This window comes from Prinia subflava, chromosome 24 (assembly GCF_021018805.1).
Source record: "Prinia subflava isolate CZ2003 ecotype Zambia chromosome 24, Cam_Psub_1.2, whole genome shotgun sequence".
Classification (NCBI taxonomy): domain Eukaryota; kingdom Metazoa; phylum Chordata; class Aves; order Passeriformes; family Cisticolidae; genus Prinia; species Prinia subflava.
The window spans coordinates 680,946-708,517 of record NC_086270.1 but is presented as its reverse complement, the minus strand read 5'-3'; the positions used below and the strand labels follow the sequence as shown (position 1 = coordinate 708,517).

Genomic DNA, 27,572 nt, shown 5'->3' with positions numbered 1-27,572 from the left:
TGACGTCCAACCTCATCCTCCCGTGGTGCAACTTGAGGCCGTTTCCTCTTGTCCTGTTGTTCCTGCTGCCAGGGAGCTGTGGGGATCCAGACGTTCTCCCCGATCCCCCTTTGCTCCAGGCTGAGGCCTCCCGGCCCCCTCAGCGCCCGCCCTACGGGTGCCGCCCGCGGCCACTCTTCCCCCGGCAGAGCCCGCGCTCTCTGCGGGGCGCGGCGGGGGCGGGGACAGAGTTCAGGCAAACCAATGAGCCGCGGATGGGGCGTGGCCGAAGTGTTTGATTGGCTGATACGCCGTGAAGCCCCGCCCCCCGCCGGCGGAGGTAACGGTCGCGGCGCGCGGGGGTGGCGGGAGAGGCGCGGCGGCGGCGGCGGGGGCAGGTGAGGGACGGAGCCCGGCCCAGCCCGGACCCTCACGGTACCGGCACCGCCACACCGGCACCGCCACCGCCACACCGGCACCGCACCCTCAGCCCTTCAGGGACCGGTCTCTCAGCTCCTCATGGCCTTCCCCCCCAGCCCTCAGGAATCGGCTCCCGCTCCTCTCCAGAGACCGGGCCCGCAGGACCGACACCCCCTTCCCCGCCGCCTTTGGATCAGGTGCTGATAGACGGAGCCCCCAGACCCTCAGGGCTGGCTCCTCAGAATCTGTCCCCCCACCCTACCCTCAAGAACCGGGACCTCCAGCCTGTCAGAAATTTACCTAAAATTGGGCATATCTGCCTAAATTAACTATACTTAAATTACCCTAATAAGCACTACATTTATGTAGAAGTGTTTCATTTCTTTGCTGAGTAAAATGCTGTTTCTGATTCGTTATCCTCTTGCATTTCTAATGTTTCTCTTAGGTTGTAACATCTGTGTATATGAATGTTTTGTAGGAATTAATGTCTCCTCTGAGCTCTTTGAATCAGTTTAACAAGAATCTGTAACAGCTGCTCATTGAGGATTGAGTATGGGTTTGTAGAGGCCTTGAATTTCCACTGTGTAGATGTAAATTGCACTTGCATTATCAGAGACAGGAAATTCTCTGTCTGAAGCACTCAGAGAAATAAATAAATCCAAAACTCTGAGCAGATAAAGATTGCTATTTATGGCACAGCAAGGCTGGTGTTTGAAGGACTTTTTTCCTCATGTAGCTGCTCAGTGACCTCTACAGAGGGCAGAAATTATCTGGTTGAGAGTTAAGGGTTTTAAAGGGAAATTTTCAGTCTCTGCAGACACAGATTCAGCGTGCAGGTACCGTGGTGACAGGTGCTCTATAAATACCTGCCTTGGGGAGAACAGCTGAAAGGTGCTGCTGAATACCTGGGGAATGGTGCAAACAGGAATTCTCCTTTCTCAGGTGTAAAGAAAACCTACAAGGTTCGGGTTTTTTTAAGTGTTTGTGCAGGGGAAAACCAGGTATTATCAGGAGAAGAAGCTAATTAATTACTAAATGCTGTGTTAATCTGATGAGCAGCTGCTGTGTGTGTACCCTTTGCTTGGTTAGTGGGAACGGGGTGTGGATTATACTCAAAATAAGATTTTTATTCGTTTATCCAGTTCTCTAGATAGATAAAATGGCTGCTCCTGAGAAAGATGCAGACCTGAGGCTCCTGCAGAAGAATCCATTGGGTAAGGACCCTCCCTTCTCCGGGGCCCTGCTGTTGTTGGATCCTGTTTCAGTTTCTCTAAGGAGACACGTGGCCCTCAGAATATTCTCTACCAGAAGCCTTTTGTTCAAAAAAGTCTTATTTTCTACCGTTGCCTGCTTTTTCAGCAATAATTTGATAAGGAATTTCTCCCTTGTCAGCTGATGTATCTGGAAGAGTTCTTTGGAGTTAATGCAAAAACACCTCTTTAATGTGCTCAGTTTTGCTGTGCTGCTGCCCTCTTTAGTCAGAGCACCAGCTGGGTGTAACATGCCCAAACTAATCAATGGGAGTATAATTTACAGCTTCTGCATTCTGACTTCCTTACCAAGATTGTTTTTCAGTCTCCTGTTGATATTATTTGACTTCCCTGTGCTTCCTGCCATTTCCTTTTGCAAAAGGTATTTTTTCTAACAGGAACACGGGCAGCGAAGCAAGGCCCGGTTTGGGGGTTTGGTAATTACACATGTCTTAATGAGAGCATTAAATATCCCTGTTTTTTCCCTGCAGAGCCCAGCAGCTGCCAGAGGAGCAGGCTCTTGGAGGCTGAGTGGAGGAGGCCAATGGTGCCCGTGAAGTCGCAGAGCCGCCTCAGCCGCTGCGAGAGCGGGGACGGCGGCATCGGCACCTCCTGCTCCGGCAGCACCGAGGGTGAGGGGCACACCGGGGCACCTGGGGGGCACACTGGGGCATGGGGTGGCCCCTGGGGGGCACACTGGGGCATGGTGTGGCACCTGGGGGGCACACTGGGGCATGGTGTGGCACCTGGGGGACACACTGGGGCATGGGGTGGCACCTGGGGCACACTGGGCCATGGGGTGGCACCCACAGCCTCTCAGAATGTCTCAAACCATTTCAAATCCAGGTGTCTGAGGTGTAACCTGGTGAGGCAGGGACTGGCTGTTTCTCTGAGCTTGGTTGTTGTCTCACTGCTGTGCCTTTAACTGACTAAAAGCTGCCTTGGTGATGTGCTGGTTCTTGATGTCCAGTGAGAGTGATCTTTTGTCCAGTGTGTGATTTTTAAGTTTTTTTAAGCAAATAATTTTTAGGTGCCTTTGTGCAGAAGTGTTTGGCTCTGCAGTGTTGGAGCTGAGAACTCTGCAGCCTGGCCTTCAGCTGAGGCACAATCTGTGAATTTTCTGGTCCCAGCAATCCTTTCCACTTGTTTTTTTTTTCATCTTCATTGATTCTCTTTTCAGTAATGAGGGACTTTGTGGTGTTCCTTAAAACACTTCCCACATCCGTGTGTTCCAGGGAGCCTTTGGAATGAGCTGTAGATCTTAATAATGTGCCAGTGAAATGGAGTCCTTAGCAGGTCTGGCTGTTGGAAGTATTGCTAGAAATACTACACGAGCACATGTTTAAGTGTTCCATCAGGCCTCTCTCAGGATAATAAAACACCCATTTGGCAAGGGGGGCAGGGGAGATGATTTCCCTTTGGGAAATGGCCCTTCTGAGCACTGGTGATGTCACAGCCGTGTTGTGAGAGCCGAGGGTGACCTGCAGGCCTGGCTGCTGCTGAGGCACGCTGAGCTCAGTACATCAGTCAGAAATGTTGTTGTGAGGACCCTCAGCACACTCCAGGAACTGATTGCAGCACCCACACGTGATGTACTGCTCAGGGAACTCGGGCTCCTGACAATGACACCAGGGGATAAATTTAGGGGCTGTAAAAGGAAATGGTGCTGTCTCTTGTCTTTGCCAAGGTGAACGTGCTTGCAGCTGCCCAGTAGCATGGTGTTCTCTGGAGTGCCCAGGCACAGCCAAGCAGTGGCCGAGAGATTTTCTGCCCTCACTGCTCATTTTTGATGAAAGGATTGAGTGCCTTTATTGCAACAGTTCTGCTGTAGTGTGATTTTGGTCTTTGCAGTGTCTGATTTGGGCTGTTTTCAATTTGTAGTGTTTATTCATTGTTGTAGCAATGCTTGGAAGGGTACAAACAGGTGGGAGGGTGACCTGTTAGAGCATCACGTGGGGATGGGCCTTTGGCCAAAGCCATGAGGAAATCAAGTGTGTGTTCCTGGGAGAAACCTGGAATTTCTGCGACACAGAACGTCTCAGGACGGGGAGTGGGAACTGGCACTGTGCTGTTTGCCTTTCTCAGCCCTTGCTGTTGCTGTATTGAAACCTGAGAGTTGCTAAGAATAACCCCGAGTTCCCTACACCAGGTTTGGTGCCCCGCTGGCAGGGTGGGAGCTCTGTCTCACTTCCTGTGGCCATAGGTGAGAGCCACTGCTCCAGCTCTGGGACAGGCTCTTGCCGTGGTGTCCTGGAGGAGCTGGAAGGTCAGAGCCTCGGGTCAGCCATGTGGGAGCCTCACCATGGCCTCAGGGAAGGCTCCTGTTAGCTCCGCTCACGCTTTGGAGTCGCTGAGCTGTGGGACGGGCAGAGCAGGACCACGGGCTCAGTGTTCAGCTCAGTAAGTTTCAGCCTTTTTATTCAGTATCAAGGACTTGATTTCTAAACTTAGATAACATTATTGATTCAAGATTATACTAGAGTATCTTAAAAACAGGGATTAAAAATATGGATTGAACTCGGATTCTTCCTGTGCTGGTAGGAAAAGGTCAGCAGGTTCCTGAAACTTGCAGTGAGGGGAGCACAGGTGTGCCTGAGTCATGCTGCTGCTGCTCAGGAGGATGTGTTCAGTGGGAAAGGAACTGGTTTTGAAATCATTTTGGAAAGCTCACTGGAGGATTGTATTTTCAGGACTGTAATTAGAGTATCACTCTTCTTCTTCCCCTAGACTTCTGCAATTCCAGTAGCGGTTCCTCATTCCATCCCATCAAAACCCAGGTGACCATTCCAACAGCCCACGTTATGCCCTCCACGCTGGGTGCCTCGCCCTCCAAGCTGTGCCCTGCAGGGGACCAGGGCTGTTCCCAGAGCTCTGCAAAGCCTCCCGTGCCAGGCTCTGCCCCCGAGCACCCCGGGCTGGCCAGGAACGGGGACCTGAGCGGGGGGCAGCCCTTGCAGGTGCCCCCCAGGGAGCTGCTGCACCTCTGCAGGGCCTCGGGGGAGAACGGCTGCGGGCACCCCTGGGCTGCTGCTGCTGAGCACGGGAGGACAGAGGACGCCTGGAGGTTTGACACCCCGGCCATCGAGCAGACCCTCAACCAGTCCCTCTTTCTGGACAATCTGTGCCCCGACCCTCTGCACAGGTGCCAGAAGTTCCACCCGAGCTCCGAGGCAGGCAAGGACCATTTCAAGGTGCTGCCAGAGAGCAAACAGGCGCCGGGGGCCGGCGCAGCCTGCGAGCCGCGGGACGGGACGTGGCCCGGCACGAGCAGGCTGATGGCAGCAGGAGTCCAGGCCAGCAGCTTCTATTCCAAACCTGTAGCAGCTCCCCCAGGCCGAGCGTGGGCGCAGGAAGGCTGCACCCTGCACCCCCACCAGGGCGTGTGCGAGCTCAGCGCCTGGAAACAGCAGCTGGACAAAGTGCGCCTGCAGGTGGAGCAGATGCAGGTAGGCGGCTGTGACTGTGAATTTGAAACCCTTCCTGTCTCTTTAGTCAGGAATTGTTGTCCCAGACTAAGGAGCCAGGAGGAAGATGTCTCATGCTTCTCCCTGAGTGCCACCAAAAGTCTCCTAATGGTTGTTTTCGCAGCTTGTGGTGTCACAGGTATCGTCTGACACGCTGCGTGTGCAGAGCAGCCCTGGGTTGTGTTACAGGGCTGCACCACCTGCCAGATCTAGAGCTGAAATACCCTGTCTGATAGAAGCTGTGAAGAAAAAGCATGTCAAGAGGTTTTAAACAGTGTCTAGAATAGCTTTATTCTGTAGCTAGGGTTAAGAAAGACTTTTTTGAAAACGTGCATGAAACTAACAGCAGTTTATTAAGTGGAAACTGTTTGTTTACCACCTCCCACCAGCTGTACCCTAATGGAGACAAATTGTTTCCAGCGAGCTAGCACAGTGATCTAAAATTATTTGTTAATCTCCAGTTGTGCTTGGGGAAAGTTTCTTGTTCTTGGACATCAACAGAGACTGAAATAGCCGTGCCCTGGCATGCAGATGAGCACACAGTGTGCAAAATAGCTCCAGCAGTGTTGCAATTACCCCTGTGGGGCACAGACCTCTCCCTCCTTGTTTTGTTTCCTCTTGCAGTTACAAAATGGAGGCACCTGCCCCCATTCCTCGATGTATTCCCCATCCCTGCCTGCACCTGAGCCAGCCCAGTGGATCAATATGCTGAACTCCAATGAAAACCTGCTCAAGGAGAAAGAGCTCCTCATTGACAGGTGAGGCTTTGACACTGACATGTGGCCTAAAGGCTCCAGTCTGTGTGCATTTGGAAAGGAAAGGTTTGGAAAGTACCAAGGAAGGCTCATTTCTCAGAGTCCCTTTTGCCCAGCTGATCTTGTTTTGTTGCAAAGAACAATGTAAGGGCCTTGGAGAACAAACTGAGCTCCTCTCTCATTCCTTCCTGGAATTAGGATGATGATCCTGAACAACTCATATAAATTACTTTTAGTTATGATTTTCTGTGTTTTATAATGGATAGAGATTTCTGTTCACATCATGATTATCTGGAATGTCAAAATAACTGCCTCTTTTGCTTAAGGACTTTCTGGGAGCTCTTTGAGATCTTTATTTTAAATTTAGTTTTTGTGACTCTGGGCTGGCAAACAGCATTTCTCTTACCTACAGCTAGTGGTGCACAAGCTTTTTGGAAATGTAAGTCCTAATGAGAAGCACCTTCAGCATCTGGACTGTAAATACTTTTTCTTCCTTGTTTTGAGTCACCTGTTCATTTCACCCCTAAGTTCCAGAGTCAAGCTGGATCCTCTAAAACATGCAAGGCTTGTGTGTCTTACCTGTAATCATGGTTGGGGAAGGATTTTGAAAGGAGGGAAGGGAAGAAAAGTTAATAAGAATTGTAACAAAGGTCGAAGTGTTTACCTTTATTTCTCCACAGGTGAGCTCTGAGTTGCAGAGTTCTGTCTCTGCTCTGCCTGTCACTGTGGAGCAGCAGTGCTGTGGTGGCCCTGTGTGTGTCGTGCTGCTGCTCTCTGTGTCTGAGAGCAGTGAATTGCCTGTTTTGTTACAGACAGAGGCAGCACATTTCCCAGCTGGAGCAGAAGGTCCGGGAGAGCGAGCTGCAGGTTCACAGTGCCCTGCTGGGCTGCCCTGCGTCCTATGGGGATGTCTACATGCTGAGGATGCAGGTACAGCAGGGCTGAGTGAGAAACACGTGCTGAATCCAATGGCCTGCCACTGCTGCTGAGCTGTTTGCTGTGCAGAATCAAATTAGGAATTATCCCTTGTGTGGAGCTACCATGTGTGCCCCCTGAGGTGTCCAGCCCTGAGGCCCTTTGGTTGCATTAAAGCTGTGCTGGTGATGCCAATACCTGGCAGCACTGCCAGGTGCTGTTCCAGAGTGTCAGGTGGGCTGAGGGATGTTTGGGAGTTGGGCAGGATGAGGACACAGCCCTGGGCAGCCAAGGGCCAGTTTGTGACCCCAAATTCTCTGAGGGATGTCTGGGAGTTGGGCAGGATGAGGACACAGCCCTGGGCCAGTTTGTAACCCCAAATTCAGGGGCTGTCCCTGCCTGCAGGAGCTGCAGCGGGAGAACGCCTTCCTGCGAGCACAGTTCACAGAGAAGACTGAGTCCCTCAGCAAGGAGAACATCGAGCTGCAGAGGAAGCTGGCTGCTGCAGAGGTGGACGTGAAGCTGGCCCGGGAGTCGCTGAAGGAAACGGTGCAGAAACATGCAGAGGAGTTAAAGAAACAGGAAGAAAGGGTATGATCCTGTTCCTCTGGAAATGGGGAGGTTTGTTTTGTCAGTGTAGTGCTGAGGTGAAGCTTTTCTCTGGCAGGCTGTAATTGCAGGTGTTTTCTCATCTCGTTGTAGGCTGTGGTTTACAAGCAAAAGCCTTTCCTCCTGCAGCTAGGAGCATTTCAGTGACTCCTTTTTGAATTAAAAAATGCCTGTCTTTAGCTAAATGAGCAGAAATGAATTAAAGGCATCTTGTATTTTGGTGTTGTGTGGTGTAGCAAAAAGCTACATGAGTGGGCTTACAGAAGACTGAGAAGAAATAAGAAATTAAATAAACTAAGCTTGTCTATAACTGTCTCTGCAGGTAAAGGGAAGAGACAAACACATCAATAACCTTAAAAAGAAATGCCAGAAGGAATCTGAACAAAACAGAGAGAGACAGCAGAGAATTGAGACCCTGGAACGATACCTGGCTGATCTTCCAACCCTTGAGGACCACCAGAAACAGAGTCAGAAGGTGAAACTTCCTCTGAGTTGCACTGGTGGCTCTTCACATACTTACTCAGGGGACTTTTCTATAGTTACATTTATTCCCCTTTTGTTGCAGCTGAAGGAATCTGAACTGAAGACTACAGCCCTGCAGGAAACAGTGCTGGCACTGGAAACAGAGCTGGGAGATGTCCAGGCTGCCTGCAGGGAGCAAGAGCTGCATCTGGAAAGCCAAAAACAGAAGGAGATGGAGCTTCTGTCCACTGTGCGCAGGTGGGAATCAGGAATAAGCTTCACCCTGGCACTGCAGGAATTGCTGCCCAGAGCCCTGGGCTGGGATGCAGGCAGGGCAATACTGACATTTGATAGGAAGTGAATTTCACTCCTCATGTTGTTTCCCTCCTTGAAGTAAGGGAGAGATTGTAAATAAAACTGTTTTTCCCCATGTTGTTCTGCTAATTGCAGCTTGCAGGACAAGTTGCAGCAGTATGCAAAGAATGCAGAGAGAGGACCCCCTGCCCAGGATGGGGAGAGGCAGAAAATGGAGCATGACTCTCTGAAGAAGGAGTGTGACTGCCTCAGGAAGGTAAGGGGCTGTCCCAGTCAGGAGTCACACGTTTTTCCTTCCACTGACTCACAGCAGGCATGGCATGCAGATAAAAATCAGGGATTTTCAAAGACACAATGGCACTGAAGCAGCAGTTCCTGAATTCCAGACTGCAGGGTTCTAAAAGCTGTTGTTGGTGTGATAACCACACATTTCTCCAGTAATGCAGAATGCAGAAGAGGGGAGAGGAAAACCACAAGAATACAATGTCTCTGGTCTGTTTTTAGCTGATAAATCTAACTGTGCCTTTTATCCAAGTCCACTCTTAAGAGCATCTGTGATTAGAGCAGTAAATGGACAGGAAAGGGAAGGAGATGCTGTCCTACTGAAGGAGAATTCCTGGTGGTATCACTGGATCTGTGTGGGCAGTTCTGATGCCTCTGCTTTTAATTCCAGATTGTGGACAAAAAGCAGAAGAAGATGGAGCAGTTATCCTTGCAAGTCAAGGTGAGAGCTGACAGGGAGGGACCCTTGAGAATGTGCTGTGAAATGAGTTGGCCTTACTGTGTTCCCGTGGTCTGTTCCAGAGCCTGGAAGAGCAGGTGGCCCAGGAAGAGGGGACAAGCCAAGCCCTGAAAGAGGAGGCGATGAGAAGGGAAAATGCTCTGCAGCAGCTCCGGGCTGCCGTGAAGGAGGTCAGGGGGTGTTTGGAGTGCCCGGCTGTGGCACTCAATGGACAGTGGGTTGTCTTTTAGCAAGGCCCTGGATTTAGTCAGCACCTCCATCTCTCCTGCTCCCTGCTAGTCAGCTGTCCTGTCAGGGCTGTGGAAGGAGCAGGAGAAGCAGGTTGTGCCTGGGGAACTCCTGGGGATGGGAGGGAGGAGGCCGAGCTCGCCAGCTGGGGGCGGCAGAACAGGAGCAGGCCCGGCTGAAGGGCAGAGCCCACCCTCAGCAGCAGCCCCCGGGGCAGGCACAGCCCCTGCGGGGTGCACAGCCCTGCTGGGGGCTGCCACTGCCCGGCAGGGCCGGGGCAGCTTCACGGGGCACTCCCTGCTTGATCCAGTCCCCGCGGGGAGTGACAGTCACTCCTCTGGCCACGGTGCAAACCAGCCCTGCCTCAGTGCTCCCATGGCAGAGCAGGTCATTGGGTGAGGCAGTGCTGCTGCTCCCCTGACGGGCCGTGTCCGTGTGTCCAGCTGTCCGTGCAGAACCAGGAGCTGATCGAGAAGAACCTGACGCTGCAGGAGCGGCTGCGGCAGGCGCAGCCCCTGCCCGCTGACAGCGCCCGCCTGGCCCACGAGCTGCACGGGGAGCTGGCCAGCTGCCTGCAGGACCTGCACTCCGTCTGCAGCATCGTCACCCAGAGGGCTCAGGGCAAGGACCCCAACCTCTCTCTGCTCCTGGGCATCCACTGTAAGTGCATTTCCTTTTGAGCCGTGGCAGAACAAACCCTTCTGTTCCTGCGCTGTGGCAGAATTAAATAACTCACACAGAGCATGAAGAGTTCTCTTTCTGGGCTTCTGAACTCTTTCTGTGGTTGGCTTGCTTCAAAGGTGCATGTTGTAATAACTGAATGTTAAGTAGAACCTCTTTTGCAAATGTGAGTTGGTTTTTCTGGCTGACTTGCAAATGTGTGTGATCCTTGCTGAGAACTGCATGTGAGGAAACTCCCTTCTCTGACCCCACAGCTGTGCAGTGCCCTGGGAAGGAGAAGGATGACCTGCTCAGCCCTGACGGCCTGGCCAAGAAACTGGTGGAGGTAAAACAGCTTCACAAGGAGGTGGAGGACTTGAGGACTGCAATATCTGACAGATACGCTCAGGACATGGGAGACAACTGCATCACCCAGTAGAGAACACTCCCAAAGTAAGACAGGGAATGAAGACTTGAAACTCTCAGGAGTCTGGTGCTCCTACAACCCTAAACCTATTCAGCACTTTACCATCCCTCTGCTCGGGTGCAGGATGTGTGACTTATCTGCTCTGTGAGGAATCAGGGGGTTTGTTGCCGGAGGTGTTCAGCTGCTGACTGCTGAACTGGGATAATTCAGGGCTTTGGTGTCGGGCTTTGCAGTAGTTTTGAACTTGTGGAATGTGTTTTATGCTGTGTTTGCTGGAGCTGCTGTGGTCTCTGATGCTGGGAGATGAATTCTGACTTGCCTTCCAGGCATGTCAAATGCTGAACATGCAAATGTAATGGTTAAATTCGTGGCTAAAAGGAAATGCATGCCCTGGTCTTGCTGATCACCTCCCTGTGCAGGTCCTGTGTGACCAGTGGGACTGGAGGGTTATCAGAGTGTGTGTGGGATATCTGGATTCTGCAGGCAGGCAGGTGTGCCAGGTACACTGCTGGCATTTACATCGAGGTGTTACTGCCTTGGACTGATAGAGCAGGGTCTGCTTTCCCCAGGTAAATGCAACTGGGGTCTTTCAGCAGCCGGCATGAGTTGAGGAATACAGCAGCACTAAAAGATTCTAAAAGCACTCCCCCTGGGCAGTTACCCCAGAAGCCTTAAGCCTTGTGTCCCCCTGAAATAGCACTGGGAGTGGGCTGTGATTCAGACTGCAGAGGAAGTGAATTGATGCTGAAGTGCCTTAATGAGCTGGAAGAACCCTCTGCCCCCACTCTGCTCTGTGCCTAATGCATCCACTGGCAGGTGAGGAGCTGCTCTTCCCTCTCACAGCCTTTTAGAGCCATCACAAACAATCCTGGGGAGCCCCGTGTGTCTGTGGCCCCTGCCAGTGCCTCCAAGAGCCTCTGTGCCCCTGGGGACACTCCTGCTTTACTGGGAGAAAGCCATACTGGTCCTAATGTGGAGGGAGTGGCACAGGGAGCTCTTCCTGCAAGGCAGTGGCCACTTGGGCTTTGTCACAGCCCTGTCCCTCCTTCCCTGCTCCCCTGCCAGTACTGGGATTTCTAAATGAACCATGGTGGGATCTGTTTCTCTGTACCACAACCCCCCCTAACCCCAGTGACAGCTTTACAGTCTGGAGTCTGAGGGTGGAACTTTGGTTTTCATCTTGAGTTAAGAGCAAGATACCAAGTTCTGACAGGGGAAAATCCTGCTGACACTTGTGTTGTGTGGCTGCTCTTGGTTTATGTTGGGGCTGCGAGCCCTGGGTTCGGCAGAAATGCTTTTGTTATTCCTTTGTGTTAAAATTTTAAGACCAAATCTGTTTTGTTCTCGGTGTTTGGCCACCATGGGGGATGGTGGCAAGGAACTGGTTGGTTTGTGCTGCACAGGGAGCATGCAGCACTGTCTGTCTGTCTGTCCTGCTCTCCCTGGGTGTTCTGTTCCTGGCTGTGCCTGTCCCCAGGCTGCTGGTGCTGTGTACTGAGAAAAACACATTTCCAGGGCTATTTTTGAAGTTGTTTGTCCTGACTGCTGGGAGCTCTGCTGGCTCCTGCAGGTTCTCAGGGGGTTTGGGCACCATCTCCTTCTCCCCTTTGCTTTGGGGGTGCAAGATCTCATTCATGGGTGCTGTGAGGGGACAGGTTTGCCCTCTGTCCCTGCAGAGGTGACTCTGAGATGAGATTATTGTGGCTGAAGCCACCTCAGCTGCTCCCGGTCCCGTGTCCCTCCCTGGGCACGCGTCCTCTCCTCGTCCCCTGCCCAGCTGAGCCCCTCTGGCCCCGAGGTGTCCCCAGGTGCTGCTTTCTGCTGGTGCTGGGGAAATCCTGGGCCCCAGGCCGGGGGGACAGGACCGTGTGCCCTCCCTGTCCCCCCTTCCGTGCCACGCGTGTCCCCCGCCGGTTGTGCCCGGTCCCGTGGGCTCGGTGTCCCTGTACCAGCCTCTGTCTCGCCGCTTGTTTGTATCGAGTATCTGGAGTATCAAATAAAGCCGCTCTGACCCACTCTGCGAGCCCGTCCTGGGGTGGGGAGGGAGGAGCTCCGGGGCCGGTGCCGGTGCCCGGTGGGAGCGGTACCGGGGACCGGTGAGACCGGTACCGGTGGCTGCCCGTGCCCGGTGGGAGCGGTGCCGGTGCGGCCCCGGTGCCGCCGGTGCCGGTGCCCGGTGGGAGCGGTGCCGGTGCGTTCCCGGTGCCGGTCCGTCCCCGGTGCCCGGTGCGAGCGGTGCCGGTGCGTCCCCGGTGCCGCGGGGCGGTGTCCCGGGGCCGGCCCCGCCGAGCCCGCATGCCCGGGCCCGCGGGCCCCATTGGCCCCCGCGGTCACATGCCGGGCGGTGGCGGGGCCGCCGCTCCTCCCCCGCCGCCCGGTCCCTCCCTCCCGCCGAGCCCCGCCGAGCCGCCCTCCCTGCCTGCCTCCGCCGGGCTGAGCGCTGGGAGCGGCCGCGATCGCGCCATGAGCACCCTCAAGGTCTACAGCACCTCGGTGACCGGCTCCCGGGAGGTGAGCGCCGCGGGCAGGGCTGGGCGCTCCGGGCCCCTCTCCCCGGGGGTGGGCGGCTCTCCTCCGTGGAGCAGCGAAGCCCCCCCGCCCCATCCTCGGTGCCCCATCCTCGGTGTCCCCTCCCCTGCTCGCGCTGCAGCGTCCCCATCTGTCCCCAGACCCACCCTGGGCACTGTGCTGAGCGCGCTGGGTGTGTGCCCGCCCTTCGGGCTCCTCTCCTGTCCCCATAACCTGCCTTTCCACCCGGGTTCCAGATCAAATCCCAACAGAGCGAGGTAACCCGAATCCTTGACGGGAAGAACATCAAGTACGAGCTGGTGGATATCTCCCAGGACAACGCTCTCCGGGAGGAGATGAGGGCGAAGGCGGGCAACCCCAAAGCCATCCCACCCCAGATCGTCAACGGGGACCAGTACTGCGGGGTGAGGCGGGCTCGGGGGTGGGGGATGCCCTGTCCTTGGCTTTGCTACAGATGTGCAAGATGCCTTGAGAGTTATTTTGTGTGAGGTGCAGGGACCAGGTGCTGCCAGGATTCACGGCTGTTTGCCTTGGGAAAAAGGGGACCCAGGCAGGGGGCTTTGGGTGGCAGTGGGGCTGTGCCCACTTTGTGCTGTCATCCTTGGCACACCCAGCTGGTGCCAGGGCTGTGAACAGTTTGTGCCATGGGCTCAGGGACCGTGTGGCGTTTCCCTGCAGGACTATGAGCTCTTCGTGGAAGCGGTGGAGCAAAACACTCTGCAGGAGTTCCTGAAGTTGGCCTGAGCCCCGCTTCCCCTCCCATCCTGGACTCTACCTGCATCCCTGAGCGTCCTCATCTCCAACCACCTTCACCTCCAGGTTGTCAGTGCTGTCCTGGCACCAGGACTTGTATCCCAGCACGGGAAAAACCCATGACCAAAACTCCTCATTGCAGCTGCCTCCGACTCCCTCCCGCCTAACCCCGGTGTCATCTCAGAGGGATCCAAAGAGAGTGTGGTGACCTCGCTGCGCTTGGCCCGTGAGCAGCGCTGGGCCTGGCTCACGGCAGCTTCCAGTGCCTCTGTAAACAGCAAAGCCTCCGGGGCTGTGCGAGGTGTCCCTGGCCCTCAGCCCCCTCCTCTGCCTCGGGAGGGAAGGGCTTAGGGCTGCGTGGCACTTCCCACTTCTCCCAGTTGCTGTTAAAATTGTAAATTCTGCTGCCTCACTTCCTTTTTTTTTCTTCTCTTCTTTTCCCCCTCTTCATCTCAGCTGCAGAGATTATGGCAACTAAGTACAGGGTTGGGTTGTTTTTTGTTTGTCTTAATTTAATGCAAAAATACTGCACAGAATTGGGGTCTGAGTGCCCACCACGGTGGAGCTGGGGGCGAAGGCTGCCTGGGGAATGGGTGGGGCTGGAGTGGGATCTGTGCTGCTCTGGCTGCCCCCACCCTGACCAGGCTCCCTTGTGAGCATTAATGGCTCAGGGCTGCCCCAGAACAGCTGATGCTCCAGCTGTCCAATCTTTCCTCTTGGAGTTGGCTTTTTTGCAATCCTGGACCAAGTGCATTTTGTTTTCCTGCCAAAAAGCGAGTTTATAACCGGTGTTGTCTTCCGAGATGCTATTAAATGTTACTGTACCTTTCACAGCGCCACTCTTGCGTTCCTTTTAAATTCGGCTTTATTTTGGCTACAGGTTAAACATCACCCTCCCTAAGGATTGTGAGTCATTTCCAGCTGAGAAGCTGAGTGGGTTGTACGTGCTGTTGCAGCCTGACACAAAGATCTTAACACCTTAAATTGCTGCTGCTGATCAGGGCTCACAGGACGTGTCTGAATGTCCTGCGGCGCAGCAGCGACAGCCACCAGAGCACTCCTGTCCTCTGCGTGGTGACAGTGACAGTCAGAGCAGGGACAGCCTCAGCCTGGGGCAGGGACAGCCTCAGCCCGGCGTGGGAGTGAGGAACAAACCCTTGGCACAAAGATTGCCCAGACCAGGATACAGAGGGGCAGGGAAACAGCTGCTCCCGAGTCTGCTACAGGTGGGAAAAGGAGGAAGCTGAGCGGGAGCTGTGCGTTGAGTCACTGCTCAGGGGGAGCTGTGGCAGCAGCTGATTTTGCTTCCTGTGTTTGACTTGTGCAGCTTTGGTCAGAGGGGTCTGGGAAGAGCTCTGGGCACCCTGAGCTTCCACAGCAACCGTGCCTTTGAAATCTAAGGAAGTGGAAATTGCAGCTGAGATAAAGGGTTTTACTGGGAGCCTTTAATGAGGGCTGGGTCTGCGAGGAGGGAGGCTGCCAGGAGGCCCTGCCTCGCCTGAGTGGGTGTTGTCAGCTGGGAGTCAAGTGAGAGCTTGTCACAGCTGGAATGGGAAGAATGTGCTGGGGAAAGGGAAAGGGAAAAGTGCAGCCCCAGCCCGCGGGAGAGGGAGGAAGATGCTTCATTCAGGGTTCGGCAGAGACGGCGAGGAGGGATTGTGCTGTCTCCAATGACACGGTGTCCTGTTGCAGCATCCAGCGCCGCCAGGGAGGAGGAGGAGGAGGAGGAGGGCGGGTTCCTCCAGGCAGGCTGGAGCCTGGGCCCCGCTGCAGCTGGGGCTGTCCAAGGGAAGGAGTTTGCACGTACAGGAAGCCCAGCAGGATCTCCCGAGTCAGGCCTGGCTCAGCCCCAGCCCTGCAATGGCTCAGGGCCTTCAGGTTTAGCTCCAGCACAGCCCGTGGGACTGAGCCTATTTGTCCCCTGGTGTCAGTGCAGGTGGAATCTGTAGGGAGCAGCCGTGTGTAGGAAGCAAACTGGCCCTGGCTGTGTGTCCCTGAGCCCAGCTGAGCAGCTGCCCAGTGCCGGGGTGAAGCTGGCAGGCTCCCCTGGGCAGGGGTTGTCTGTGTGTGACCCTGCACAGAGATGAGGAGCCAGGCCTGGAGTCCCTGTGTTGGGACCCAGCTGTGCTGTGGGGCAGCAGGACTGGGCCTGGCCCCCCCAGCTCTTCTCCATCCCAGGTAATGGCACGGTGAAACTAAATCTGGAAAGAAAACCTCTCCCAGCCAGGGCAGGTTGGGTAAGGTGAGAGGCAGCTCCTTCCCCGTGCAGAGCTGGGGCTGAGGAGCTCTCAGGCTGTTTGCAGCCCCCTCCCCTCCTGCGGGGAGGGCTCTCTCCTCCGGAGCAGCAGCGCGGCCCTGGGGACCAGCCCACATTCCTGCAGGCTCCTGGAGTTGTCCGTGTACACCCTCTGGGGAAAGGTGCTGATGATCTCATAGTCCGAGTTTCCACCCCTAGGAAGGAACAGCACAACCTCCTACTCAGGGATCTCCCAGGGTCTCGCTGAGATGCTTTGGCTGATCCAGCTGTGGTTATGCAAGAGCAGAAAAAAGGGCTCCGAACTGCAGCCAGCCAGGCACGGAGCAGCCTGCCCAGCTGCAGTGGGGAGGAAGGGGGCTCGTGCATCCCACTGAGCTCATCCTGGCTCACACCGAGGCCAGGGCCATCCCTGCAGCAGCAGTGGGAAGAGGGGACAGCAAAGGGAACTGTCCCCAACAGGCTGAGGGAGCCCTTGTGCAGCATTAAATGTGCTGGGACACCGCTGCCTGAGCCAAGCAAAGGCTGCAGCTCAGCTTCCAGAACCCTGGGAAGGGTGGCAGGAGTTGGGTGAGTGCTGGAAGGAGGCAAAGGCAGCATGGCCTGGATCTGATGGTGATTTTGGGAAGAAAGAAGAAGTTTCTCTCTTGCTGTGTGGCGAGGGTGGGTGTGAAATGCTCTGAGCTTCTCAGGACCCTGGCACTGCTGCCTGGAAAGTGTAGGTGGGCACAGGGCCGGGGCTGTCACCCAGCTTAGGCTGATGTTTGAAGCTCAAGCCCTTTTTTTGGGGTCCTACAGACTCAGGCGAGGAGGGGAGGGGTCCTGGACTACCTGATGTGGGCGAGGTGCCGGCGCAGGTCCCCGATGGTGTCCGTGAGCAGCATCCTCAGCTCGTACGTCTGCTCCCCGCTCTCGGATCTGATGCGCAGAGCGCAGAACTCAGGGCCAGGAGCTGCAGCCTCCTCAGCTGGCTTCACCCTGGGGTCAGAAAACCCTCTCAGCCCAGGGTGAGCTCCCTCAGCGGGCAGAGCCTCCATGAGCAGAGCAGGGGAGAGGAGTTTCATGTCTGGGAACGTCCTTGAGGTGAACGAGGCCCTGTCTGACCGTGGGCAACCAGACCAACCCAAACTGCTGCTGTGCTTTCTCAGCCTGAAGGTGCCTTGAAGAGGGTTATGGACCTTTTTTAGCTTTTTCATTTTAAACCAGGCTGGTAAGTACTTCGTCCTACTTCTTTGATTAAAAATAATCTGCTTGGGTTTTTTTTTTCATTAGGTATTTGGGTCTTGGCTTGCCACAAGACTGAGTGGAAAAGTGCTGTTAGTGAGACCTCCCACCTGGGCATCATTTCCTGGAGGGGTTCTCCCATTTTACATGACTGCAAAGAGCTCCTTCAATGGTTTCAAACTCTTAGGCCTTGGCTTGCTGTTGGGAAAACTTTTACATAAATAAGTGACATTTTGAACAACAGAAGCTTTTTGTTAGAGATGTAAAATATGGCATGTTTGCCATGAAAAATTCAGTGGTTTTCCCAAAGGACCGAACTTGGCCTTTTGTCTGACTGTTTCTAAGGTCTAAAAGGGGAAAGTCCATTTACTTCTTGAGCTGAACTCCCTGAACTAAACCTGCAGTGATGAAATAGGAGGAAGAGGAGGGCAGGGGGTGAGGGGCTGTACCTGTACCTCTCCAGGGCAGCCACCCCAGGTGCTTCCACCAGGATTTCTTTGCTGCTTTGCTGCCCCTCAGAGCCCTGCAAGCAAAGCAGGCGAGTGTCAGCACTGCCCGGGCTGCAGGGCGAGCAGCCAGTGCCAAGTGCCTGCTGCAGCCTCTCTGGGAGCTTCCACGGAGCCCAGAGAGGCCTGAGGGGAGGGTGCTGGTGCTGTGCAGGGAGCTGAGGGTACAGAATCACCCCTGCTCTCCTCGGGGGTGTCTGGGCTGTCCACTCGTACCTGCGGCGCCGCTCCGGCCGCGCCTCGGGCACTGCCCGCTCTCCCTCTGTGCCTCAGGGCCTTGGGAAGTTTGTTGGGAACCTGCTCCGAGGAGGCTTTGGGACCTGCTGGAGCAGAGGGGAGGGATGTCCGTGTGTGACCTTTGTGACAAACATTTTGGTCCCAGAAGAGGCTGATTTGGTGGAAGGAGAGAGCAGCAGCCGGCAGGGAGAGCTCTTGGCACCCAGCGAGGCTGAGAGCAGCTCTCGGGTTCCTCCCCTCAAGCTGTCCCACTCTCTGCCCCACGAAATGTTTGATTGTCAACATCAGCAGAGAGAACAGCGCAGCCTGTTCAGGGCACAGCTGGGATGCACAGCAGGCAGGCAGCTCTGCTGTGAGAAACTGGGGCTATCACCGTTTGTACAGACTGGGGCATTTTTCACTTTGTGAGGGTGTATTTGTAGGTGTCCATTCCTTTTTGCTTGGAGAATTTTTTTTTTTTTTTTTTTTACTGCTTGGCTAAGGGGGATGTTTAGCTTTAGCCTTGAGGTGACTGAGCACAGTTGTGTGTAAGCAGGCAGCTGCTTCTCATGGGTGGTACACGTGGTGGGTTATTTAGTGATGCACCCACAGCCCCACTGATTTCTGTCTCTGACTGTTTGACTTCCCAACCCTGTCAGACATTGCTTACACACACTGCAAGTGTCTAGAAGCAAAATGAGGAATCTGTGGCCTTTGATGTCCCATTTTCTGTTGTGAAAGTCTGAAGAGAAACTGTCCCGTATTCAGTACAGTTACAGTTGATTTGGCTTGATGATATCTACATTTTTGGAATGAGCTGGTAGGAGGAAGGAGCAGTGTTTGCAAGCAACTCTCCCCCAGGCCTGCAGGGTTACCCCAGCATCCTTTGATGTGGTGAAGGTGGAAGGAGCTTGGCCTTTCAGAAAGGCACAGGGCAGATACGTTTTTGAAATGTAATTAATTTCTATTCTTTTATTACTTGTCCTGTCTCATTGTTAGGCAGGACTAATGCTGAGAGGATCCTGTGTGTGCTGCTGGCTCCCAGCTCCTGAGACAACACCAGGCCCTGACCCAGAAGTGTTGCTTTCCTTGCTGAGACCCTCACGTTCCCCTCCTACCACCTGCACTGCCCTGGTAAGGTTTCAGAGTCCTCCTCCTCAGGAGTGAGCTGTATTTTTGAGGCAGGTTTAAGATTTTACCTGGGATCTTGGAGCTTTCCTGCACTTTGCTGGATTCTGAAGTACCCACCACCTGGCCAAGGCCAGGAAAGCTCTCTGGAGGGTCTGGCTTCTGAAACACCACGTCCCTCCTGTCAGTGACCTGTAAGCAAATCTGGCTGTTGCACAAGCTCCTCTTGCTGCATCACAGCCCAGTGAACTGCAGTAATGGCAAGAGCAGTTGTAAACCCCAAATGAAACCAGTGATGCACAGGCTCTAGGGAACCTCAGAGCTTTGCACAATTCCCCTTCCCTGTGACTTTCTGACCTCCACAGCTCCCAGCTCGCTCCAGCTGGCCTGGCCTTGTCCTGTTCGTGCAGTTGTGCCCTGGTTTCTCCGTGGCAGAGGGAAAGTCCAGCCTGTGGCTGTGCCTGCTGACAGTTCAGGTGCACTCCAAGACCTAGATTTGAGTCCTCTGAGGCTCTCTGCCTGCAAATGTGGCTTTGGCTCTTTGCTATTTCTGAGAAATCAAAAACTGGGACCAAAGAGAACCTCAGGTGGCCAAATCCATTTAAACTGTGGCAAAATAAACTCTCATTACATCCTCTTTAAAAGGTGCTTGTTCAATCTCACGTTAAAAGCTTTTCCAGGGGAACTGTTTGAAAACTTTTTTCCCCTCCTTTCTGTGACACAGCTCTTGACTTCCTGCATGTGCTGTTTCTCTCACAGAGCCTGCAGTGCTCTCAGAAGCCTCGTTCCAAGCCAGGCTCACCGAGGTACAGACACCCCTGACCCCTGATGCTGAAACCCTTCCTGTAACGGCTGCTGCAGGTGCCCCCCGTGCCTCCCTGCTCCCCTGGCACACCTGCACAGCACCACAAACCTCAACTCCCCTTGCTGAGGAAAAAAAGAAAACCTGAGCTGTTCTGGGAAGCAAGAGAGCCCTTTCTGCCTGAAAGCTGGGCGTGGCACTTGCCTGCAAGGGGACGCCGTCGGGGTAGCGTGGCTGCAGCTCTGAGGGGAAATAACCATCCATGATGTCCTGCAGGCATTGCTGAAACAACAGGAGAGCTCGTGGTCACACCTCAGACTTTCTGTTGAGCTCAGGACTGATCTTTCTGTTGGGCTGCTCCTGTTTTTGTGGTGTTGTGGCCCTGCAGAAAGGTCTGCACCAAAGCCACGGAACCTCCATCTCTAAAAATGACTGCACGAGGCATGCAAGGCTTTAAAGGCAGTGTGGGGGTGCAAGTGTGCAGCCGGGCTTTGTAGGACTGGGATGAGCTCAGAAGCCCCATCCCCTTCCCTGGGGCTCAGTGAGTGCAGGCAGGATGGCTCTGGGTCCTGTCCCTACCTGTGTGGCCGGGTGCTGGTAGGGCCGGAACGCTCCCTGGCCCACGACGATCCCGTTCTGGTACAGGGTGAGAGGGAGCGGCTCTGGCAGCCTCAGCCGAGCCCCCCGGGCCGTGTGCTCGATCTCACAAATGCCCTCTCCGACCAGCGAGTTCAACTCCTTAATGTTCTCCAGGATTAAATCAAAATCAATCCGGTGTTTGCAAAGGACGGCTCCACCTGCGGCAGAGGGATCGGAGTTACGGGGAAGGGCCGGGCAGATTTATCTGTGTGAATCTGAGGTGTGTTTGAGCCCTGACACTTCTGGGCTGCCTGTGCTTTGCCTTTCACACGTTCTCAGAATGTGGTGCAGCCTTTCTGCTGCGGTGCAGCCCCGCCAGGGCAGGGCAGAGGCTGCAGCTCGGAGCTCTGGGGACATTCCTGGAGCCCCCCTCGGCCCCCGGGCTCGCTGATCCTCTCAGGAGCCTCGTGCTGTCCCTGTGCCGGGCAGGATGAGGAACTGCAGGGCTTGGATTAACCAGATTGGATCAATGGATCAGGGCACAGGTGCTGAGGAGGTGCCAGAGTAAACAGAGGCAGCTGCCTGCAGCAGGGCAGGGGCTGTGCCAGGATGTTTGTCTGGTGCTTGAGGGGGGCAGGGTGAGGCAGTAAAAGGGTTGTGACGGGGCAGAGGAATGAAGTCAGAACAAGAAATGAGAGAAAAGGTCTAAGCTGAGTTAAAGTCTTTGGTGGTTCTGCTTTTTTATGAGTTGCTAAAGGACGATGCGGAAATACCCTTGAAAAGGGGCACTGAGCTGAAACCAAAACTTTCTGCTGATCTCCCTCTGTCTCTCCCCTCGTACATCTAAGGGAAGGTCTAGTCTAATATTTGCATGGTGGTGAGGAAGCAGCATTGGCTCTACAGTGCAAATAATTTTCTTTTTTGCCTCTGTTACCACTTCCTAAGGAGCCACTGCCAAAGCTGCTTGGACCCCAGACAGCAGAGTCAGGTCTCAATTAAACCCTCCCGTGGTGGCTGGGAGGAAAGGCAAACAATCCTCCCTGTTGGAGCCAGGCTCTGTGGGTAGGTTACAGCTCCTGTGTACACAAGGCACCTGATTCCCTTTTCCACCCACTCTGTGTCAATGTCGTTAGAGCAATCAAGCCTCAAATGTGCAGGGTTTGTGAATTCTGCAGGAAACAGCTGCTGTGAGGTCTCCTCCTGAAGGGCTGAGCCATCAGGTGCTCTCCTCTTCCCCCAGAAGGGTGTACAAAATACAGGTATATAAAACTAAACCTTCTGCTGAGCTCCTGTTTGATTGCTCCATGTCTGTGACCCTGACAGGGACTGATGAAGACCTTGGCACAGGATCCCAAATTCTGAAGACCCAAATCCTGAGGTTTTGGTGCTTATCTACTCTCCCTTCCCTGAGCCTGCAGTGGGAGCTGGAGCAGCAGCTTCAGCCAGGAGTGCTGGTGCTTTACCCGGCTTGCAGAGGTTCCCTGCTGGCAGCTCCTCTTCCTCCTGGGCTGATTCTGGATCTTCCGGCTGGTCCCGTGCCTCTCCAACCCAAATCAGACCATAATCATTCAGGAATCGCTGCAAGAGGAAGGTCAGGTCAGCTTTGGTGACCAGAGCTTCAGAAAACTGGAAATGGGGGCCTGAGAGGGGTCAGCTGTGGCAGTGAGGAGGTGGAAGAGATTTGCCTTGGGGCTCCTTGGCCCTGGCACACAGACTCACTCTGGCAGGGCAGTGATAGCAGCTCTATCAGCAGCAGGGAAAAGGGAGGAGGAAAGATTTGTGGTGGCAGAGGAACCGCCCAGGACTGCAGGAGCTGAGCATTTCTACAGCCCTGGAAATCAGAATGAAGCTGGCAGGAGGCACAGATGTTTGTGTGTTTAAAACCTTCTGCTGCTCACATCTAACCTGCTCCTTCTTTTCAGAGGTGAAGGGTTGTGATGATCAAAGGGACAGCTTGAAAAAGGCCAAACTGGGACTGCAGTGATCTCAGACCAAAGGAGCAGCTGGCTCAGGGCAAGCAGAGCAGCCTCACCTCCATCTCCCAGACCTGGCTCTGCAGCTGGAGGCACCTCATTTCCAGTTCCTCTGTGATGGAAGAGTCAGAAGCATCTGTAAGAGGAAGGTTGATGTTTCTCTGTAGATCCTCAAAGCAGGGCTGTGCCACACAGGGCAGAGCTCAGCAGCTCCTGCCTGGCTCAGGGAACTCACACCTGTGGGACTCTGACAATTCCCCCTGCAGTGGTTTGACAACAACACTGACAGACTAAAGGACAGTTGTGAACAAGCCTGGGGAAGTTTTATGCTGTGGGAGCTGATGTGAGTGGGGCTGTTGGCAACCACACAGTGGGAATTGGCTCCCTCAGCCTTAAGGAGCCCAAAATGAGCAGCTGTCCATGGATCCTGAAATCCTGGCTGGATGGCAGCACGGGGAGCACAGACCTCATGTTTGTGGTTTGATAGCCACATTTGTGTTTTGTGCTCAGGAAATGGAGAACTCACCACAGCTCTGCACAGACAAGGCAGTTCAGCCTTGCAGGAAATGTGTGTGGGCTCCAGCTGGGGCTGGAAAGCTGCTGGACTCAGGGAACTGAGCAGGGGAAAAGACCTGCAGTGACTCACTGAAAGCTGGGCTCAATTTAGTGTTAGGCTGGACCTGGAATCCTGTGGGAGACTCCGAGTGGGTTTTTGGTTTCTCTCAGCTGTGAGTTGCTTTCCTGCCTGTTTGAACTCTGCAGTATTTACTGCTCTTTGTTTTGCTCCTCGTGTGTCTGTGGTTGGCTTCACGCTCATGGAAACTTAGAAACCCAAAGAAGATAGGTCAGGAAATGATGTTTTGCACTGCACCAGGGTAACAGATACAAGCTGAAGTGCAGATCTGCTTTGGGAAATGGTCCCTCTGTGGAGCTCCCCTCTCACCAGGGAGGCTCCTGGGTTCTGGAGCCCAGGACAGCTCAGAGAGGTCTCCAGGCTGCTCTGTTGCCCTGCCCAGAGCTCTGCTGCTCTCCCACAGGCGACAAAGGGAGAATAATTTTTACCTTCTCCATCTTGAAGAGCCTTTATCTTCTCCTCGAGTTCAGCAATCCTCCCGTCCTTCAGGGACAGAACAAATCATGAGCTGGGTCAGTTCCTGGCCTCAGCACCTCCAGCACAGTTTGCACAATTAGTCAAGGCTGGTGCAGGTCCTCTCACCCCACCCAGGGATGGCTAAAGGTCAGAAGGGCTGAGTCACCTCACAAACACCTTAATTAGACTCAAATGAGGGATGGGATAAATAGAGAACTCCAGGAATAGGTGACCCATCTGCAGGAGATGCTCCTGCTCAGACCTGTAGGGAGGGGCTGATCTAGAAACTAAACCAGCACCTCTGCAGCCACTTCTTAAAAAAAACCCAAACAAAAAAGGTATTTATTCTAAGCTTTTGAAGGGTATTTATTCTATTCAGTGATGCAGAGAGGGCTGCTCCAGGTTGATGCTGCTGTGTGTGCAGCTGCAGTTTCAGAAAACAAAAGGGGGAATGCACCACCACAGGAGGAAAAAAAAAATTCTGAAGCCAAAGAGCAGCTAATCTTAGTGCCAGGGTGCTGAGAGTCACTGCTGCAAGAAGTCCCAGCAGGGACTGTCCCCTCTGTCACCCCAAGGCCTCATCCCACTGCTCTGTTGCTTTGTAAAGGCCTCGTTTGGGTAATTAACAGCAGGCCACAGATGAACTTGTGAGCCCACACAAGGTCTGAGAGGTGGAACTCCTGTGGCAGGGCACAGAGCAAGAGGCTGACTTTTACCTTCAGCTGGATTTCCTGTGCTTGTTTCTCTATTTTTTGTTCCAACAGAGAGATTTTTTCTGCCAGAGAGGACACGAGCTCCACGTCAGCGTGAGCTGCACCTGAAAGCACAAACACCTGGGCAGGGCTGGGGTGCACAGGGGAGCCCACACAGAACTCAGGGAGGGTTTTTTGGGTAGAAATCCCTTGGTTCCTGGTGTCACCACCTCGTTGTGTGTGCAAGAGGGGGGCCACAGGAAGGAGTCTGGCCTGGGGTGTCACCAAAACACCGATGGCCCAGAACTCCCAAACCCAAGGAGGGTTTTTTACCTTCCATGTTCTTTTCCAGTGTTGTCCCCTGGAGCAGGAGTGGAGGGTGCCTTGCAGGGATTCCTTGTCCTAGGAAACAGCCTGGCATCTCCTGAAAAAGGAGGAAAACAGGTCAGTGTTTGGACACAGCTCCTCCAAAAGCAGGTAAGGAAATATGAAGGTTGTGCTGAGGGAAAGAGGGGGCAAAGGAGAGCAGGTGCTCCATGGATGCCATCAGTATTCCCAAATTTCTGGGCGTGTGTGGGCGCTCCTCAGGAGCCAGGACCTTGGGACGGTACAATCCCAGCAGCTGGAATAGTGAACACGCAGTGGAGCTTGCAGAAAGAGACCACAACACTTGCAGAGAGGCAGAAAGTGGTAAAATCGAGTTATTTTAGTGAAAAGAAAGCACGGTGCTCTGCGGTTAACAGAGGCAGCAAACTTCACTGGGAGCAAAATGGGAGATTTTGCTCTGAAATCGAGCAGGGAGACTGCGAGGTTAAATGGAACCGTTAAAATAGGTGGTGTTCCAAGGCTGTTTGAGGATGTGGAAACGTCTTGTTACTTCTCTGGTGTCGGACACTTGTAGGTAGGGCCCTGGGGGGGCTGACAGGGGTGGCAGGGGTGACCCAGGGTGTGCTGGGGAGACCCTCGTGGTGGATACCCGAACTGAGGGGGGTCCGAGCCCGGGGGGACCCCGCCCTCCCCAGGCCCTCACTCACCCCCCTGCCACCATCTTGTTTATGGGCGGTTGCCACGGCGACGCGGGGGCCGCTGTGATTGGTCCGGCGCTGGTCACGTGGTGGGCGCGGTAGTTCCCGGGAACTACAACTCCCAGCAGGCACCGCGCGCGTTCTCCCGGGATCCGGGACCGGGACAGGGACAGGGACCGGGACCGGACCGGCAGCGGGTCCCGTTTTTCTCCTCAGCCCTCTCCACACGCACCCATCAGCCTGGCCTGAGCCCCCTCACGCCGCGCAGCTCCCCCCGATCCCCTCACCTGCTGCCTCGGTCCCTGTTTGTTCCCCTGGGCACCGCTCTTGGCCCCGCTGATGCCCTGAGCTCCACCCAGCGCGTGTCACCATCCCAGGGGCCGTTCCTGGGTGTCCCCATCCCACCTGCTCCTCCGTGCTGCTCTCCAGGGAGCTTGGCCTCGCCAGCTGGAGATGAGCAGCACAGGCTAATCATCCCCCCAGTTTTACCTCCTTTGATGGGGCGTTCACAGAAGCACAGACTGGTTTGGGCTCAAGGGACCTCAAAGCTCATCTCAATGCCACCCCCTGCCATGGGCAGGGACACCTTCCCCTATCCCAGGTTGCTCCAAACCCTGCCCAGCCTGGCCTTGGACACTTCCAGAGATGTTGGCTGTGCTCAAGAGACTTTCATTTCAACTTGCCCAAAGAGCAAAAACAAGCTAAATTTGGTGAAGCTTTTCTGCAGAAGAGCCCTCGGCTCTGGGCGGAAGCTGGCACCATGATGTGCTTCACCAGCACAAAGCCAGACAGCAGGTGTGTGTTCTCAGCACGTTCCAGTGACTGTGTTCATTTCAAATCATCTTAAAATAACCAGATGCCCTTTGTTTGCTGCTGCTGCAGGGTGAGGGAGCTCAGAGATCTGCTGTGAGGAGATGGATTGGAGGGGTTAAAGGAAGCATTTTCCTGATCCTGTATTTAGGATCTGTAACTGAAATCCCAAGGGACACCTTGGCTCCAGCTCCACCTGGAGGGAAGGAGGTTTGTTCCTTCCAGCCTTGGTGCAATTTGCAAACCCTGCCAGTGATCCAGGGAGGGTTTCGGTCACCCCTGGTCCTTGGTGAGGACAGAGACCCCCAGGAAGAAGCAGAGCCTGAGGGGTTTCAGCCTTTCCTTGAACTTTTTCTTTGGGCATCTGCCATTGCTTCTTTGTACATGCAAAAACAAAAGCTTTATCAGTAGTCCATTTTATCTATTTCTCCACTGGTTCCAGCCATGTTTATCATCCTGTGTTCACCCCTGTCCATCCTTTTATCTTATTTTTCCACTTAGTCTTTAGGCTCTATTCAGCGACTCCAGGACAACTGAAAATTTCTATATTCTGTTACTTATCGCTGTCACACCAGGGAACAGGGAGTGGGAGCTGCTCCTGTGCCAGGGGATGTCGAGAAACATCTCCCAGGGCCGGAGATCCCCACGCCACGTCTGGCACCTTTTTCCTCACAGCACAGGCAGCAGATACAACTTCCCCAAACGGCGCCAGGTCCCGCAGGCTTTTGGGGAAGGGAGGTGTGATTGGTGCGCCCCTGCCACCGCTGAGCTTAAAGCTCTGAGCACACGAGGAAGTGTCACGGGAAGCGTCACAGCATCCGCAGAGCCCCGGCCATGCCGCCCCTCCAGCGCGCCCGCCTGCTCCTGCTGCTCGCCCTGCTCGGCCTGTGCCTGGTAAGGACAGGGCCCCGGCTCCAGCCAGCTCTGCCCCGGGGTGGGGACGGTTCAGGTGGGGGGGATTCCTGCTTTCAGCTGAAAAGCTCAGTTTTTGGTTTTCTCTTTGACTTGAGCCGCTGTGATCTTACCAAGAGCTTTGTGCAGTGGTCTGGAAGGTCCAAACTCCTCCATATGGTGCTTTTTGAAAGCATTTCTTTAACTTGAAAGTGCCACTCACCTCTGTACCCCTCACACTGAGCTCTCCAGCCCATCTTCCCGCCTCTCCTTTGCCCGCTGGCCCCAGCCCGTGCCCGCGGTGGGGATGCTGAGTGTGGCCGGCCGGAGGGGACACACAGCTGTGGTTTCCTCTCTCCTCTCCCCATTGGATTCCTTTTCCTTCCTGCTGGGGGGCTCCGTGGGGGCTGGGTCCCCAGGGATGAGGGATCCCAGGGATGCTGAGGGATGTCAGGGCTCTCCTGGGTGGTTAGGGATGAACCCACTAGCACTTTTGGGAGTATGATGCACTTTGGGGCAGCTTTTGGGTTGATTTCTTTTTCCCTACACGTTGGTAACGGGGCCAGATCTGTCTGTGCTTACTTCACTCATGAAGTTCCACACAGCTGCAGCCTGCTGCTGGCTCCACGGGGGCATTTACACTTTGGGATTCCCCCTCTGTAAACCAGGCAAAAAGGACAAGAGTGTGGCGAAGGGGCAGAGCAGAGTTTGGGCTCCATTCCCGGTCCTTTCCCATCTCTGGAGGGGCCCTGAGGAGGGGTGTAAGAAAGTGCATTTCACTGTGGGAAACAGCATCACTTTTCCAGCAGCCAGGGCAGTGCTAGAGAGGGAAAGAAAGTGCCCTGAAATGGCCATCCCGGCTGTGCTGCATTTC

The 27,572-nt window shown here is 54.5% G+C and overlaps 3 protein-coding genes across 9 annotated transcripts; 2 read left to right on the top strand and 1 right to left on the bottom strand.

Annotated features, from left to right (window-relative positions):
* Nucleotides 1-208: 208 nt before the first annotated feature.
* CEP85 (centrosomal protein 85) lies at nucleotides 209-12,429 on the top strand. 3 transcript variants are annotated; one of them, XM_063418775.1, is made up of 14 exons: nucleotides 209-596; nucleotides 1,542-1,613; nucleotides 2,141-2,281; nucleotides 4,377-5,095; nucleotides 5,738-5,871; nucleotides 6,681-6,798; nucleotides 7,189-7,374; nucleotides 7,715-7,867; nucleotides 7,958-8,112; nucleotides 8,305-8,425; nucleotides 8,843-8,893; nucleotides 8,974-9,081; nucleotides 9,583-9,799; nucleotides 10,075-12,429. In XM_063418775.1, the coding sequence occupies exons 2-14, from the start codon at nucleotides 1,559-1,561 to the stop codon at nucleotides 10,236-10,238; spliced, it is 2,322 nt and encodes a 773-aa protein (XP_063274845.1). In that variant the 5' UTR covers nucleotides 209-596; nucleotides 1,542-1,558; the 3' UTR covers nucleotides 10,239-12,429. The 3 variants fall into 3 exon arrangements, with proteins under 3 accessions (XP_063274845.1, XP_063274846.1, XP_063274847.1); XM_063418776.1 differs by lacking the exons at nucleotides 209-596; nucleotides 1,542-1,613 and adding an exon at nucleotides 3,799-4,049 and having other exon boundaries at nucleotides 2,156-2,281; XM_063418777.1 differs by lacking the exons at nucleotides 209-596; nucleotides 1,542-1,613; nucleotides 2,141-2,281; ... (5 more) ...; nucleotides 7,958-8,112; nucleotides 8,305-8,425 and adding an exon at nucleotides 8,595-8,661.
* Nucleotides 12,430-12,506: 77 nt separating this feature from the next.
* On the top strand, nucleotides 12,507-14,339 carry SH3BGRL3 (SH3 domain binding glutamate rich protein like 3). The gene is made up of 3 exons (XM_063418821.1): nucleotides 12,507-12,737; nucleotides 12,992-13,159; nucleotides 13,434-14,339. The coding sequence occupies exons 1-3, from the start codon at nucleotides 12,522-12,524 to the stop codon at nucleotides 13,497-13,499; spliced, it is 450 nt and encodes a 149-aa protein (XP_063274891.1). The 5' UTR covers nucleotides 12,507-12,521; the 3' UTR covers nucleotides 13,500-14,339.
* On the bottom strand, nucleotides 13,921-25,605 carry UBXN11 (UBX domain protein 11). 5 transcript variants are annotated; one of them, XM_063418791.1, is made up of 13 exons: nucleotides 25,007-25,605; nucleotides 24,306-24,396; nucleotides 23,997-24,097; nucleotides 23,253-23,307; nucleotides 22,250-22,326; nucleotides 21,681-21,795; nucleotides 20,218-20,435; nucleotides 19,843-19,920; nucleotides 18,908-19,028; nucleotides 17,709-17,815; nucleotides 17,436-17,509; nucleotides 16,594-16,740; nucleotides 13,921-15,959 (listed from the first exon to the last, which is right to left on the bottom strand). In XM_063418791.1, exons 2-13 carry the CDS (start codon nucleotides 24,391-24,393, stop codon nucleotides 15,797-15,799), a joined length of 1,344 nt encoding a protein of 447 aa, XP_063274861.1. In that variant the 5' UTR covers nucleotides 24,394-24,396; nucleotides 25,007-25,605; the 3' UTR covers nucleotides 13,921-15,796. The 5 variants fall into 5 exon arrangements, with proteins under 5 accessions (XP_063274861.1, XP_063274864.1, XP_063274863.1 ...); XM_063418794.1 differs by having other exon boundaries at nucleotides 13,921-14,904; XM_063418793.1 differs by having other exon boundaries at nucleotides 17,442-17,509.
* Nucleotides 25,606-27,572: the final 1,967 nt, after the last annotated feature.

Coding starts and splice junctions, on each gene's coding strand:
- CEP85 (XM_063418775.1), top strand. CDS start 1,559: ATGGCTGCTCCTGAGAAAGATGCAGACCTGAGGCTCCTGCAGAAGAAT. Junction 6,799..7,188: donor TCTACATGCTGAGGATGCAG/GTACAGCAGGGC, acceptor CCCTGCCTGCAG/GAGCTGCAGCGGGAGAACGC. Junction 8,113..8,304: donor CTTCTGTCCACTGTGCGCAG/GTGGGAATCAGG, acceptor TGCTAATTGCAG/CTTGCAGGACAAGTTGCAGC.
- SH3BGRL3 (XM_063418821.1), top strand. CDS start 12,522: ATGCCCGGGCCCGCGGGCCCCATTGGCCCCCGCGGTCACATGCCGGGC. Junction 12,738..12,991: donor CGGTGACCGGCTCCCGGGAG/GTGAGCGCCGCG, acceptor CCCGGGTTCCAG/ATCAAATCCCAACAGAGCGA. Junction 13,160..13,433: donor ACGGGGACCAGTACTGCGGG/GTGAGGCGGGCT, acceptor GTTTCCCTGCAG/GACTATGAGCTCTTCGTGGA.
- UBXN11 (XM_063418791.1), bottom strand. CDS start 24,393: ATGCCAGGCTGTTTCCTAGGACAAGGAATCCCTGCAAGGCACCCTCCA. Junction 21,796..22,249: donor GCCAGGTCTGGGAGATGGAG/GTGAGGCTGCTC, acceptor TTCCTCTTGCAG/CGATTCCTGAATGATTATGG. Junction 15,960..16,593: donor CGGCACCTCGCCCACATCAG/GTAGTCCAGGAC, acceptor GTTCCTTCCTAG/GGGTGGAAACTCGGACTATG.